The 14326-nt window shown below is 45.4% G+C and overlaps 1 protein-coding gene across 1 annotated transcript in view; it reads right to left on the reverse strand.

The window, feature by feature from the left end:
* LOC102285514 (zinc finger protein with KRAB and SCAN domains 7) overlaps positions 1 to 14326 on the reverse strand; it is a 31369-nt gene that overhangs the window by 7698 nt on the left and 9345 nt on the right. The window contains 6 exon segments of the mRNA XM_005893138.2: positions 68 to 220; positions 335 to 600; positions 2056 to 2102; positions 10070 to 10958; positions 12923 to 13049; positions 13317 to 13408. Coding sequence (XP_005893200.2) covers positions 68 to 220; positions 335 to 600; positions 2056 to 2102; positions 10070 to 10958; positions 12923 to 13049; positions 13317 to 13408 — 1574 coding nt within the window.

Raw genomic sequence — 14326 nt, forward strand, 5'->3', positions numbered from 1 at the left:
GCCCGCCACGCGAACCGTGGACCAGGAGGCTCACCGTGAGTCAGAGCCGCTCGGGCCGCTGGGACACCTCAACGCGCACCGCGGCCGGCGCAGCCGGAAGTACGTCATAGCTCCGCCCGCGGAGAGCTGCGAGGGGCCGCAGAGGCCCCTCTAGGAACTCGGGAGGTCTTCTCTGCATCTCGGTGTCTCGGGTTCGCCGAAGGTTCCTGCCCCGCAGGGACTAGAGGAGAGAAGCCCCCGCAACGTGAACAGCCGGGGACCTAGTCCGCACCTCCCCCCCTTTTTTTTTCCGCACTCCTTTTTTTTTTTTAAACTAATAAAGGGCCGACTAGACGAAGTCTTGGCGGTGTTCGCACCCCGCAGCTTCTCGCCGGGCCAGGGAGAGGCGTGGGCTCTGCGCGGTGACCTCGGTTCCCCCTCCTGGACTTGAGGCCAGTTCTCCTGTGATCCTCAGGCTGGTCACAGCGTGGGAACTCGGTCCCCGTTTATGAACATGGAGTTCCACACTTAGCCCTCTAAACCCGAGATTCAGTTCTTTCTCTCCCGGCGGCATCCAGCTGAAGTAGCTGTGCCCTTGGGCCTCTGTGGGTTCTAAGCTTCCTGGACAGAGATCTCTGATGTCACCTTATAGGTGCACCTGGTGTCGCAGCACTCGGTACGGAGGCCCGTGCCTACGTTATCAACCTCCTCCCCCCACCCCGGCTCTTGCTCAATTGCAATTAGGGACTAACTGTAAATAAGGGATTGATCCCTCAAAAGGCACACAAGTTGGGACTTCCCTGGTGGCTTAGTGGTAAAGAATCCACCTGCCAATGTAGGAGACACAGGTTCTATCCCGAAGTAGGACGATCCCGCATACTGCAGAGCAACTCAGCCGATGCACCGTGCACAACTATTGAGGCTGTACTCCATAATAAGAGAAGCAACCGCAATGAAAACGGCGCACATCTAGGGAGGAGCCCCTGCTCTCAGCAACTAGAGAAAAGATCACACAGCAAATAAAGTTAACCAGTGTGGTTGGTGGCTTGCTGGGATGTGGCATCTGCATTTCAGAATTGTTTTGGCTTCCAAGAACCTCATACTCTTCCCAATGAATTCATTCAACAATCACATACAAAGAAACTTATGGAGAGTTCTACTTGCAAAAAGTTCAACTAAACATTTGCTTTCCTGTAATTTCAACTCATTGATCCTAGTCTTTTTTTTTAAAACTGTGCCACAAGGTTTGTGGACTCTTAGTTCCCCAATCACGGATGGAACCCAGGCCCTCAGCAGTGAAACCACCAAATCTTGACCACTGAACCATCAGGGAATTCCCATGTTGATCCTAGTTTTGCCTGAGCTTTTCCTCTCACAAAATGCATGTGGTAGTTCTTGTCAGCCCCTTCAAAATATTTGGAAATTGCCACATGATTGTCCCAAAGATCAGCTACAACAGTTTCACAATCTTGTCTGAAAGTTGTTTCTGAATCTTGCAATGTGAAGTGTAACATGACCCTCTGAGGGCCCTCGGTTTCTTAAATAAATCTCCATACTCTGCCATATTCTCCCCCTTCACTCTCTACATTACTCAGTTTTCTTTTGTTTTGGAAGATTTGGTTTGAAAAGAAAAAGGGGTGGGGGGGAGTCCCCTTCCCTTTGTAGCAGAAATCTGGAAAGCGAAATGCTACGCTGGTTATTGTAAGTCTTGGCTCCCTCCTCTGTTTTGGACAGGGTGGTTGTTTTTCTCTCCAAGAGAGCTGCTTTCAGGATCTTTGTCCCTTAAGTTTCACTCACTTATTTTTGCTGCTATCACTATGCTTTGCCAGTAGAGGGTGATCAAACCTTGATTTCTCTTAAAACAAGGAAAGCTCGCCTATCACAGCTCTAAAACTGCCCCCCACCCCCACCCCCAGGAATCCACCTGTACAGCCTGTTGGGAAGTTGCAAAGACATTCATTCAGCTAAAGAAAATGAAAAGAGAATCAAGGTGATGTAGTTAAGACAACCTCATAGCTTAGACCTGGAATTCTGTGCTAATGAGCCTTGGGGGACTTGAAGATGCAATTTAATTACCTGGAAAAGGGGCGTAATAACAACCTTCTCTGACAACTTTAAAGCGCCTGGATCACAGGAGAGTGAGCTAGCTTTGTAATTAGCTGTACCAATACTAAGGACATTTTAATTTTCAAAACTCTGGGCTACAATATTTTTCTCATTTCCTGTGTTTTAATGTCGGCTTCCCATGCCCCACCGCCATGGATGTGGCTCTGCCCATCGCAGATCCTTTGTTATCCTACCTTCTCTGGAGAAGGCCACCTGTCTTAACAAGAGAAGATAGTTTCCTGCCAAGACTTTACAAGAGAGCATGTTGCCAGCTCATTGCCCCTTGTCGTGGAAGAACCTAGAAAAAAACTGCATTATCTCTGAGTAGATGGAGATCACAAAGGGCATGTGGCCCAACCATCCCACTTGCAAAATCCCTTCCTGCCCAGGACCCCAGGTGTCACAGGTGACCTGATTCGATGCAGCAATCTGCTCTGGCTGACTTGGCAACAAGGTTCCTTCTCCTAGCGACTTCCACTGGGGTCACTCCTCCTGGTTGTGCAACTTGGGCCCTACAAAACCCCCCCCGGGGGGGGGTCACCATTCATCTTATCAGGGAGTTGTACAGTTTAATATTTATTTGGCTGTGCTGGCTCTTAGTTGCAGCACGTGGGATCTAGTTCCCTGACCAGGGAGGGAAGCCTTGCCCCCTGCATTGAGAGGGTGGAGTCTTAGCCACTGGACCCCCAGGGAAGTCCCTGGAGTTGTGCGGTTATCACAACTCGCCAGCACAAGGCAGCCAAGTGTCTTGAGAAGAGGTGCCTTTTTCTAATTTGCCTCTGCCAGGACAATTAGAGGCTGAGGCTGGGCAGAGCTGGTTTTATGTATCTGCCTTACTCATTGCAGAACCTATTATTCCTGACACCCAGGACGTGGTCTGACAATGTTTACTGAAAGGGATTTAAATCTATTTCCTGGAGTCGTGGAGAACAGACTGAATCTCTCTTCTGACCTGACAAGCCTTTAGAGATACTTGAGGGTAGAGACCAAGTTCTTATGCCTTCTTTCCTCACCAAGCAAAACCCCTCATTGCACACCAGAGGTGGTTTTGTTTTTCCTCCGTGGTTGATGTCTTTTATTTATTTTTTTTCTGGTTGATGTCTTTTAAACTTCAAGTCCAGAATCAAATGCAGGGTGCACAGTGACTGATAACTCAGGTAGAAGACTCATACCAGCACCTCCTGCGTTCAGGCATCTGGAGTGGAGGCTGTGCTGAAGACACCTGCCACTTGGGAGGTGGTGGTGGCGACTACTGATGAATGGACAGGCAAAGTTTGGAAAGGCCTCTTAAACCTGTATCAGCAATGTCCATTATTCCAGGGCAAATACTGTTCCTTTAGGACCCCTTTAGGATATGAAAACTGAAGCTCAGGGGAAAACAGAACACTCTGCACTTCTCTCTGGTTTCTAAATAGAGTGAAAAAAATTACTTAAATGAGACAAAGCAAAAAAAAAGTTTCTAATAAACAAGGTTATTAGAAGTCATATTTAAAGATCTAAACTATCAGTTTTACATGCTGTTCTTACCATTAGGATGTTCTGTTTTCTAAGATTCATAAAGTGCTCAAAGATTATTTTAATGGTTTCATTTTATGAGAAAATTGTTTTAGGAGATTGTTAAAAAGCATTTTTATTCCACGGCTTTTCATTCTGTTGCCCTCTTAGAAGCTACCTAAGCTCCTGAGAAATTACTTAGGACATGTCATTTGGTTGAGGGTTGTTTGTGGGTGACAGTATGTGTTTTTGTCTTTGAAATTATACTTCTATTTCTTTATCCAAAATGTACATTTTATGCAACCAAGGACAACAAAACACAAACATCACAACTATTGCCACCTAGAGATGATAATTTATTGTTTTACCAAGATTTGGAAGAGAACATAGAGAATATTTATTACAAATCCCCACCATCTCCTTCCCCGACCTCACTAAACATTTCTCTGTCAGACAGCACCAGCCTCCTGAAATGGACCATTGACTGCAAGTGCATATAGTTTCAGTTTGCTGCTATTTTTCATGATTGAAACTTTTAGCTCTTGAGCAAGGTTTCAAAAGACTCTTCAATGGAGGAGTTTCTTAGCTTTAACAACAACAACAAAAAAACCACTTTCCCTCTAAGATCCCATTACTTACCGAAAGAAGTCTTTCCATAAATGTTAGAGGATTTTAAATAAACAAGTTCACTTAAAAAATCATTTACTGAACATCTATCAAGCACCTGGACTCTTCAAAGACCAGTGAAATGAAAAGGCCAGGGTTGAACAGCAATAACTTAACTCTGGGGGCGTACAAAGACAAGTGAGCTGCTTCTTTTGGTCTAATTTATTCTAAACGAAGATACCAGGAACTGACAAAACAGGAAAGGTTTATTTTATTCAGTCTACAGATAAACAAGACAATGCCTGAGTTAGTTCTCTATATATATTTAGGCTTATCGTGTTGACCTGGGTGTAATAATCTCTATTTAACTAAAAGCTAATAAAAATACATATGTTCATTTTAAAATAATTGCTGATTTTGCCTGCATACCCCACCCCTTGCCCCTAAACTCACAGATTTTCCTGTATCATCACAACCTGTTTCCTCCCACCCACCCCCCTCACATATCTGTTTTCACATAAGAACCCCTACCACCAGCAGAAGCATCTCTAATATGCTCTGTCCTTGCTCAGGCGGGGCAGGGGCCAGGTGGAAAGGCGGGCGAATACTGGTCCACAACTCATGGGCAGTCTCTCTCCTCTCTCCCCCAGGCTCCCTGTCACTCTTAAGCAGCTGGAGTCTGTCTTCTACATCCCTCCTCTCCACTCTCCTTCATGGCGAATCTGACCTTGTTGGGAGAATAACCAAAAGCAACTTGGGGGCACCTGTGGCTGCCCAGTCCCTTCCCTGGACCAAAGGAACTTGAAACCCACATCTGACGCTGGAATGAAATCCCAGTTTCAGCATCACCTTTCAATACCTCACAAACTTAACTCTGCATCTTAACACACTCAGCCTGACTGCTTAATGAGTGCTTGCTGAAGGGAGAAAATTTAATTTAGGGCCAATTAACTTTGCTGACTGCTGTGCAATTTGAAGTGAGTCATGATTCTTTAGTAAATGGAGGTGAGAAACTCAACAATTAAAAGAAAAACCTGTTACTGACCATTGTTCAGAAGTCAATCTAATGTCTCTTTACCTTCCATGGTTTCAGGATAAGAGAAAAACATGAGGTTTGTGGTATCCACTATTAAACAGAACCAGACAATATGAAACTAAGTTCTCATGTTAAGACATTATTATGTGATGTCTAAAATATTTCCCAAACTTCTGTTTGACCTGCAGAATCGGAGATGGCTTACCTCCCTATAACTTCAAGTTTGTTTTTACAAAGCTCTGAAAAGTAAAACAGATAAATTCAGTTTTAGATAGAATAAAAAATTAATTTGAATAGCAAAATAAGTAACTACTTTTCAATGTACAGTAGTGTGTCCATCCCAGGAATGAAACCCAAATGTTAGAAACTTTTTAAACAATGCTTTCTATTATATTCTCCAGCAGTAGCTGAAATAAAAATCTACTCTAACTTCTACAAAAACATCTATTTATACCACTTACTTTCCTTTTCTGATTCTACATTTTGCTTTGCAATCTGCAGACCTGCATTTGGTTTCCCAGTTCAGGCACCATGGCCCCCTCATCGCTATTTCTGAGCAGCTGCCCAGAATCGGACCACAAACACATGGCTTCTCTGGCAGGTATTGCTGTCACTGTCTGACTACGGGTTAATTCCGTTACACCAATTTACACGATGATTCTTCCGTGAGGGTGGTAGGATGAACCTGGTTAGCTAGCTTTAGATGAGTATGTCAGGATGACCAGACCCTGCAATAAAAGGTGATCAACTCTAGGATAAAGAACAGAAAAAAGTTCTTTCTCAGCTGTGAATCTTCTCAAGCCCTCTCTTAATAATCACAGGCCAGGGGAGGTGAGTGGGATCAGGGGAGGTATACAGGAGACTCCTGTACACAGGAGGTATACAGAGGGAACACTGCAATGCCAGGGCCTGGATGCATCTGTGTCTGTTTTCCAGGGAAAAGTCCATCTTGGTGTTTTCCTACCCCACGTTTTCTCAACACAGAGGTAAGAGTTAGTGGGGGAAGCAGGATGATGCTTTACACCACTGGTCCAGGTCAAGATAGTAAGTGGTCCCCCTGGCCTTCCCAGTCCACTCCCTACTCTCAATTCATGGAGCAGACCTTCTTTCGCCCCCGACAAGCTCAGAGAACCCATTCTCCTTGCTGGAAACGGTGATCTGGCAGCTAAGCGTTGAGTTCCTGGCTGTGGAAACTGCAGGCGTCTATAGCAACCTGTTCCATTTTAGTTCCCTACTCACCTGTCCCTTCTAACGAATCTACCTCATTCCTAAGTTCTTGACTTGATAAGCACCAAACTATGAAGTTTTTTTTTTTCCCCTCACTGTTCCCTCTCCTCAGTTCTGTGAATTGACTTTTTGTCTGTGTCAATTTCACTACTCACTCCAAAACACTGCTCTTTTGGAGTGATTGATGTGTTCTGTCAAATAGATTAAAATAAAAATACATTATCTGGTACAGGGAGTATACAGAGTGACAGGGCTGGGGCGCAAAACACAGACACTGATGTGATCATACAAAATATACAGAAGTTCCCAAGAGCAACAAGTTTTGTCAGAAATTGTACATTTTGCTATTTCTTTAGCATTTCCCCACATTTTTTTTCTTCTGTGGATCCTCTGCAGTTAAGATTGAGCTTTCTCCACAGTGTTTCTGAAATTCGTTACATGACTGGAACACACTGAAGGAATTCCTTTTCTGTCCAAAGCAATGAGCGCTATACGTGGAAAGTTTTCCTCACAGATAGTATTAACAATGTTTATTTACAGTGAGCTTTTTGATGCTAAGAGCTGAAATGTGATTAAAGGCTTTGCCATATTTATCACATTGAAGAGGTTCCTTCCTGGAATGAATTTTCTGATGCCAGGTAAGATGCGAATTCTTACCCATCAAAAGGGTCAACCTGTCTGTACATCGTTAGCAGTTTCACTTTTATGTCTTTAATAAAATACTAAGTGCCCTACATATCAAGATGCCTCATACATCTGCAGTCTTAGGCTTTAAGCCTTGTCTGCCAGGATGAAGCAGAAACAAATGCCCAGTAACCTGAAGAATTTTACTTCTCTTCCTGGCAAGGTTAAGGAATATTTTTAAAAACCTCTCAAATATTTCCACTGGGTCAGCTAGCATGCCAACAGTTAACTAGAGTCCTTGAACTGTTAACAGACTTCAGCCAGTTGAGGACTTTCGAATGACGATTCCAAGCACTAATTTAGATGTTGTGAGCCTTCTGGACCATGACCCAATTATACTTTGTGCTGAGCAGCTGATAAATGAATTCAATGCCAATAGTTTTAATAAACAGCAGTAGCCTGTTTTCTTCAGAAAAGATGTCTTCAAACAGCTATTTCAAGGAGTCCATGTGCTGAAGACCTGGAGCAACCCCCATAGCCGTCCCAGTCAGTACGATATCCCAGGAAAATGGGAATTACATATGGGGGAACAGGTTATAATTTCCATAAAAAGAAATGATGGCAGAATTATGTTGGCATGGAGTTGTGGCGCAAAAAGGCCAAGGTGGACCCAACCAACGTTCTTTCCCTCTTCGGAACAGGTGGTACTTTGATCAGTGTCTGGAGGTAAGCACCTCACTGCTTTCCGTAGTTCCCTAGCAGCAGAAGTCTTTGCTCAAATGCACCAAGTTTTCTACTTGACCATCCTTGTCTTACTCTGAAGAAAATTCCTCAAAGCAGTTTCTTCTACCTTCCCTTTTCTATCAAAAGTTAGTCAGGTTTGCCCTTCTGGAGTATCGCTCCTTTTCTTAACCCAGTTGGATAGACTACTCTGGTCACCAGCTGACCTCGGTGAAATTCCCCCAGGCAACACACTGATGCGACTGCTCAGGAGCTGCACGGAAGCTGGGGGCAGGTCCAAGTTACAGAGGCCAGAGGATTAGTGCTGTCCGGCCTGGAGTTGAGGCTACAGCTGCCCCCACCCCCATGGCTCCCCATGAAGCTGACACTGTCTCACAAGGCTGCGTTGTTGGCTGACGAACAAGTGACGAATGACAGTTTTAGTTCTTGACGGAAAATCTCAAACTCTATGTGGCAGGGGGGTGGGGAGTCTCCTATCATGAGGCTAGTCTTCAGGTGTGTTCTTAGTCCGTTTCTAAGTTCCTGCATGAGCAGTCACCCCTACCTGAAGCCCTGATGACTTCCTGTGTAGCCCACGCTGCTTGGGGCTTATGTGTGTGTGTATCCAAAAACGGTCTGTCATGAGCTTCTAAAAGAAGGGAGTGCAACCTCCTGCACAGATGGTGGGAAAGATCCAAGTTTCACAGCCTCACCGCAGCCTTCAGTGACGAGAAGCAAAAAAGACCCTGTGCAGAATGACTGCGACACAACCACCTACGTTTCAGTAGGCTGGTGAGCTTCTCGGAGCAACAGACATGTTTAGTAACTGCCAGATAATGGTGTAAAATGTTTTTTCAAAGTTTCTGGAAGGGGTGGGGAAAAAATGTTCCTTTTTCTGAAAAGCAACAGAAATCACATCTTCTGAACTTTATTGTTTAACGTTCCACACGATTCAGAAAGTGCTCCAATCATCACGGCGTCCAGCAGTTGACTGATAGGTTCTGGTGAACATCTTTGCCATAAACAGACATCCAGCAACAGCCTAAGTGTCTTTTTTAAGATGATGACAACAAAGTCACTTCTGATATTCCCTGGTATTCTCTCTCTGATCTGGGTCCAGATAAGAGTCTATGCTGGTGGTGGACTGACATGTTTATCTTCAAGACAAAAACAGGCATGAGACTCTGGAGCTCTAGCAATGCCCTTGGCTCTGAAGGTCTCACAAGCTGGCCCAGGCTACCGTGTTTCAGGTACTCCTGACTCACGGGCTCTGTGGTGAATGTAAAAGTCGTGCTAGAAGTCAGGCCTAAGGAACACTTCTTACATGTTCAGCACTATGTCCGGGGCTGTCCAGGATATAAATATAAATATACGCCCGCCAGGAGAAGCGTCTCTTCTGGGGAGTGATGAAAACTTTCACAAGTGGAACAACGAAGGATTACAGACAGTATGCAATCAAGTGCTAACTCATGGAGAGATGCACTGAGGAGTGCGGACAGTATGCAATCAAGTGCTAACTCATGGAGAGATGCACTGAGGAGTGCGGCAGCGCTTCAGGGATTCAGGGACCTCACAAAGGGAGAGAAGAGTTTTGATCACAGTCGCTGTTTCAGCAGGCTCTCTCTCAGTGAGGACAGAACCAGCTGCCTTTGGAATGCTGCCTGGTGCGCGTGGACTCTCCCTTTCAGGAAGAGATGGGAATCTTTGGTTTGATGTGGACGAGCGCAGTCCTAGATTTCTACAGCTTTGGTAGGCTACCAGTACCTGGACAGAACTTACCATATCTATGTAATTAGCTTGAGCAGCAGGTCTCCATGTAGTCTGTTTGAACTGTCCCTCTTTTTTGAGAAATAAGGTTCAGCAAGATGTTGGCCAAGCAGGGTTTGCCTGTGGCAAGCAAGTTTGGAAAATCGTTGTTATTTTCACAGACATGATCTCAGTCTTCTAACTATATGGTGTGGCTGTGGAGAGTCCAAGGCTGCCTTGGAGGTACCCTCATTACTGAAAGCCTTGACGTTTTCCTGTGTGTGTGCTTCTGCCCCGTGTGGAAGTAGCGTGTGGATTACATCCCAAGTTGAGCATCTCCCTACAGGAGCTCTGGAAGAACTACCGGCCCACAGACTAGACAGAGGCAGAACGCTGCTGATGTAGCTGTAAGGATCCTTGAGTGTGATTTTCTTTATAACCTGTTTAGGCTTTTTATTTCCCCTCCATGGGCACAAATCTCTGAAATCATTCTAGAAACGAAAGGGGGAAATGGCTTGACAAACACTTTACACACAGGTTTTCAGGAATGCTCCAAACGTGTCGAGGGAGGCCGGGCTGTACTCTGAGGCTCGCTCTCTAGTGTGGATTCTGTGATGCAGGGTAAGGGTTGAGCTCCGGGTGAAGGCCTTGCCACACTTCGTGCACTTATAGGGCTTTTCTCGGGTGTGAATTCTCCGGTGCAAAATAAGGTATGAATTTCGGTTGAAAGCTTTTCCGCACTCACTACATTCGTAGGGTTTTTCTCCCGTGTGGATTCTCTGATGCTTAGTGAGGTCTGAGCTCTGGCTGAAGGCCTTCCCACACTCGTTACATTCATAGGGTTTCTCCCCAGAGTGGATTCGCTGATGCAGAATGAGATTTGAACTGTGACTGAAGGCTTTGCCACACTCGTTACATTCATGAGGCTTCTCTCCTGTGTGGATGCGCTGATGCAGGACGAGGTTTGAGTTAAGACTGAAGGCTTTCCCACACTCACTACATTCATAGGGCTTCTCTCCAGTGTGGATTATTTTATGGCGAATAAGGCTTGAACTCCGTGTGAAGCATTTTCCACATTCGTCACATCTGTGGGCCTTGGTTCCCGTGGGAACCTCCTCAGTGGTGGTGAAGTTGGAGCTCAGGCTGAAGCTTCTCCCCAGACCCTTCCCCTTCTCCCTCGGGCCTCGCTCTCCTGTGCTGGGTTTTTTCTCCTTGACTGTAGCTGGCCCTGAGTCTCTCTTTTCTTTTCCAGCTTTCTCCTCAGGGTTTCTCTGCTGCCTTTCTACCACTCTGCCCTGCTGTTCACGCTTTTCTCCGACATCTTTCTGGAATTTTCCTGCAGTCTCCCCACGTGATGCCGAGTCTTCTGCACTTTCAGCCTTTGAGGTGGACTCCTCATTCTCATTCCTGTTTTCACAACCTGACACAATAAATAGAAAATACAAATAGCACCTTTTTCTTTTGAATACATGGGTTACTCAAGTGACACTTTTCCAGGAAACCTCTACATACCTGCAAAATGACTTCACAGTACAAATTGTAGACAAAATAGTAGAACAGTGGAAAAAAACATAGGGACAACAGGGAGAACTGGGAAATGCGAGGGCAGGCAAAGAGTAGGAAGGACAATGCAGGAAGTGTGCAGAAGCTGGGAACAAGCAGAAGGAACAGACCAGGCAAGAAAGGAAGGGAAGGGGTGAGGCATTAAGGAACATAAGAGGTCACAACGCATCATTCTTTAATTGGTCACCCAATAATTAATTTGAAAGAATCAATACACATTAAAAAAAAAGTTTCAGTTTTAACTTGGTATTTATGAAATTAGAATGAGTCTGGCAGGTGACGCGGATCTTGGGACACATGACATGGTTTCTCTCCACCAGGGAGAAGAGAGGTGATGTGCTCAAGTAACAGGGCTGAGGGAGAGAAGCTGGTTGGGGCATCAGTAAATGTAACTGAAACTTTCACTGACAGATGATTGAGAATCACTAAGAACAAAGAAAGTGAAAACATGTCTGGAGATGGCTCACAAAGGATGTAATATAAGAAAACAAGATTTTACAAATGCAGAGCTGATCTCTGATTTTAGCAACCTGCAAAACCTGGAATATATTTTTATTGCGGACTGCTATAGTCTGTGTGCCCCCGTTTTTAAGCAGAGACTAAAAACTATTCAGTACAAAAACACTATTTTATATGTTTACGTTTGTCTAGGAGAAAAAACCAAACTAATCCAAATCTATTCTTCACTTATTTGGCATTAAGAAACCTTTCCAAGTGGGTGTGCACTACCTCAACACAACCACTGAAGGAGCTGAGTATCTAGCCCCTGACTTTAGTGATGAAACTGCCGTAAATACTGACCCAATCATAAGGAAAATCAAACTGGTCTATTGTTTTGAATTCCAAGCCTAGGTTCTTGATGATCTGGATGGTTCCCTATGTTTTAAGTTAGCAACAGGTGGGTACTACGCAGCTCACAAACACAGATCAGTATTTTGGCTTAATTTTCACCTCGTCCAAAGAGCAAGTATTAAAAAATGAACCCCAGCTAACCCTATGGTTCAAAACAAAACTTGAAGTTTCTGTAGTAACATCCTCCCTTCATTCACATTCCCCTTGCTCTCCCCAGGCAGAAGTCTCAGGAAGTGGGCCTTCCCTGTGACAGGACTGATTTGACAGTTTCCTACAGCGAAGTCTCCCAGGGGTTGAGACCTAACAGAGACAAATGAGATTGTCAGCTGCGTCACCTTGTCATATCCGGTTGATGCCTCTGAGAACTTCTTTGTTCTTACTACACACTCAGGAGCCAGAGCTCTTCACAGAAGATCACCATTAGGTTTGGAACCTAGGAAACCTGACCCTGAGGGAGGGACAGGCATAAGGTCATGGAATTACACACACAGAGTTTTGGCGGAGCAGCGCTCGTAGGACGCAAGACTGAAAACCCGTGGAAGGATGCCTGGTGGGTTCAGGAACAGGTCCCAGGTTAGGATGAGACTGATGGTCAGCGTTCGTTCACCTGGCCCTCTACACTAAAAAATACAGACACTCCCCAACTCCAACAAAAGCACCTCAATTGTAACCGCAGGGAATGAAGCAGAATCCTCACTGGTGACCGAGTAGTTGAAAAGGTAGGGAATCAGAACGCAAGAGTTACTTCTGCTTTCAAAAGACTCCCTAGAGGTAAAACTACCTAGACCTAAGAAATCCACGTGGAGTCAGGAAGGCCCAGTGCCAGGCTTTGGGATGAAATAAACAGTGTTCTCCTTCTCCATCTGGTCTGAACAAAGGGGCTCGATAGTCTAACACATCAGAGATCCCACAGCTATTGGAAAAAGAAGCAATACACTCTTATCACAAGTAATCCTGCACCCATCTTACCCTGGGAAATCACGTTCCCATAATTCTCCTGCCTGGTGTCCCTATTGAGATTCCTCCGAGCCAGGTTCTGACATCCCCATTCCTCCAGGATGAGGGACACGGCCATGTCCTCGATCTTCACCATTGCCTGAAATAACACGAGATCCCCACACTCAGTTCCCCCAAAGCCCAGGGACAGTCCCACTGCCCGAACCTGCAGTCAGGGTGACTGCAAACCTAAAGGATGCTGGGAAGAAAAGGCAGCCACGCTAGGCTCCAGTGGACTCTTGGGGAGTGGGGGCTATTCTGTGGGCCCGGGCTTCAACAGCCAGCGCCTTGGGAGAAGACCGCCAGAAGAGCCCCAGCAAGAGGCAGATGGCAGGGACTCAGGAGGGCAGAGGGGCCCACAGCTCACCTGGGAATCTGCCGAGAACAATGCAGATGCCATCGCCTGGTCTCTGGGAGCCCCCTCAGGATGAGGGGCAGGAACGTGGGTGGCAGGGAGAGCTGAAGGAGGAGAAAGGAGCTGTGAGTGAAGCCAGCTCTGCTCTGGGTCCCTCTCGAATAAGGGCCCAGGGCACCCTCTTTCCTGTACCAGAGTGCCTGATGTTCAACAAGGAACTACAGAACTGATAATTACAGGGACTGTAAGAAGGCCAGCATAAGCTGTGTCTTCCCAAGACTTCTGTTCTTGAGCAGGAGGAACAAGAAGTCACAGAAGGTGAAACAGAGGCCCTAAAAGGGTAAGCAACTTGCCTAACGTCCCCTGCTGAGAGGCCAGAGCCAGAGCCAGAACCAGAACCAGAACCAGGCTCCTGTTCCCAGCCACAGAAGCAGGCAACACTCAGCTCGAGTCAGGTCTGGCTCATAATTTAACCTTCTCCAGTCCAAGGAACGTGTACTAGGACTTCAGATTCCCATCCAGTTGTGAAAAATTAAGTTTTAAAAATCTTTGGCAGTAATGTCTTGAAACAGAGAAGGAAGGGGCTCTTCTTAGTTTCAAGTTTCTGCCAATTGTTGCCCCTCTACTTTCTCCCTCACCTGACCAGTTTTTGGATCAAACGTTCACAGGGTCTGAATGCTGATGAGATATTTCCAAGCGTATAAAGGCATGGGTTGATGATACTCTTCTAATAAAAGACATATTCAATATAGGATCACACTAACTGCCATGTATAAAACTGGAAAATTCTTAGGAGACTGCAAAATCAAAACCTTCCCTTGCCAAGTAATGTTAGATTTGGAAATGTTACTGGTAAACAGATGATGTTACTGTATTGCAAAGATATTAGAAAAATCATTCTGAAACAGAATTACTAAAAGCTAGAGCAAAGTGTCCAAAAAGATCAAGTACCTAGCATTCCAACCTTACAAGAGTGAGGAAACACCGGTCGAAGATAATCAGCACAAAGAGGAAACTAAAAA

The sequence above is a fragment of the Bos mutus genome, chromosome 25, assembly GCF_027580195.1.
Source record: "Bos mutus isolate GX-2022 chromosome 25, NWIPB_WYAK_1.1, whole genome shotgun sequence".
Classification (NCBI taxonomy): Eukaryota; Metazoa; Chordata; class Mammalia; order Artiodactyla; family Bovidae; genus Bos; species Bos mutus.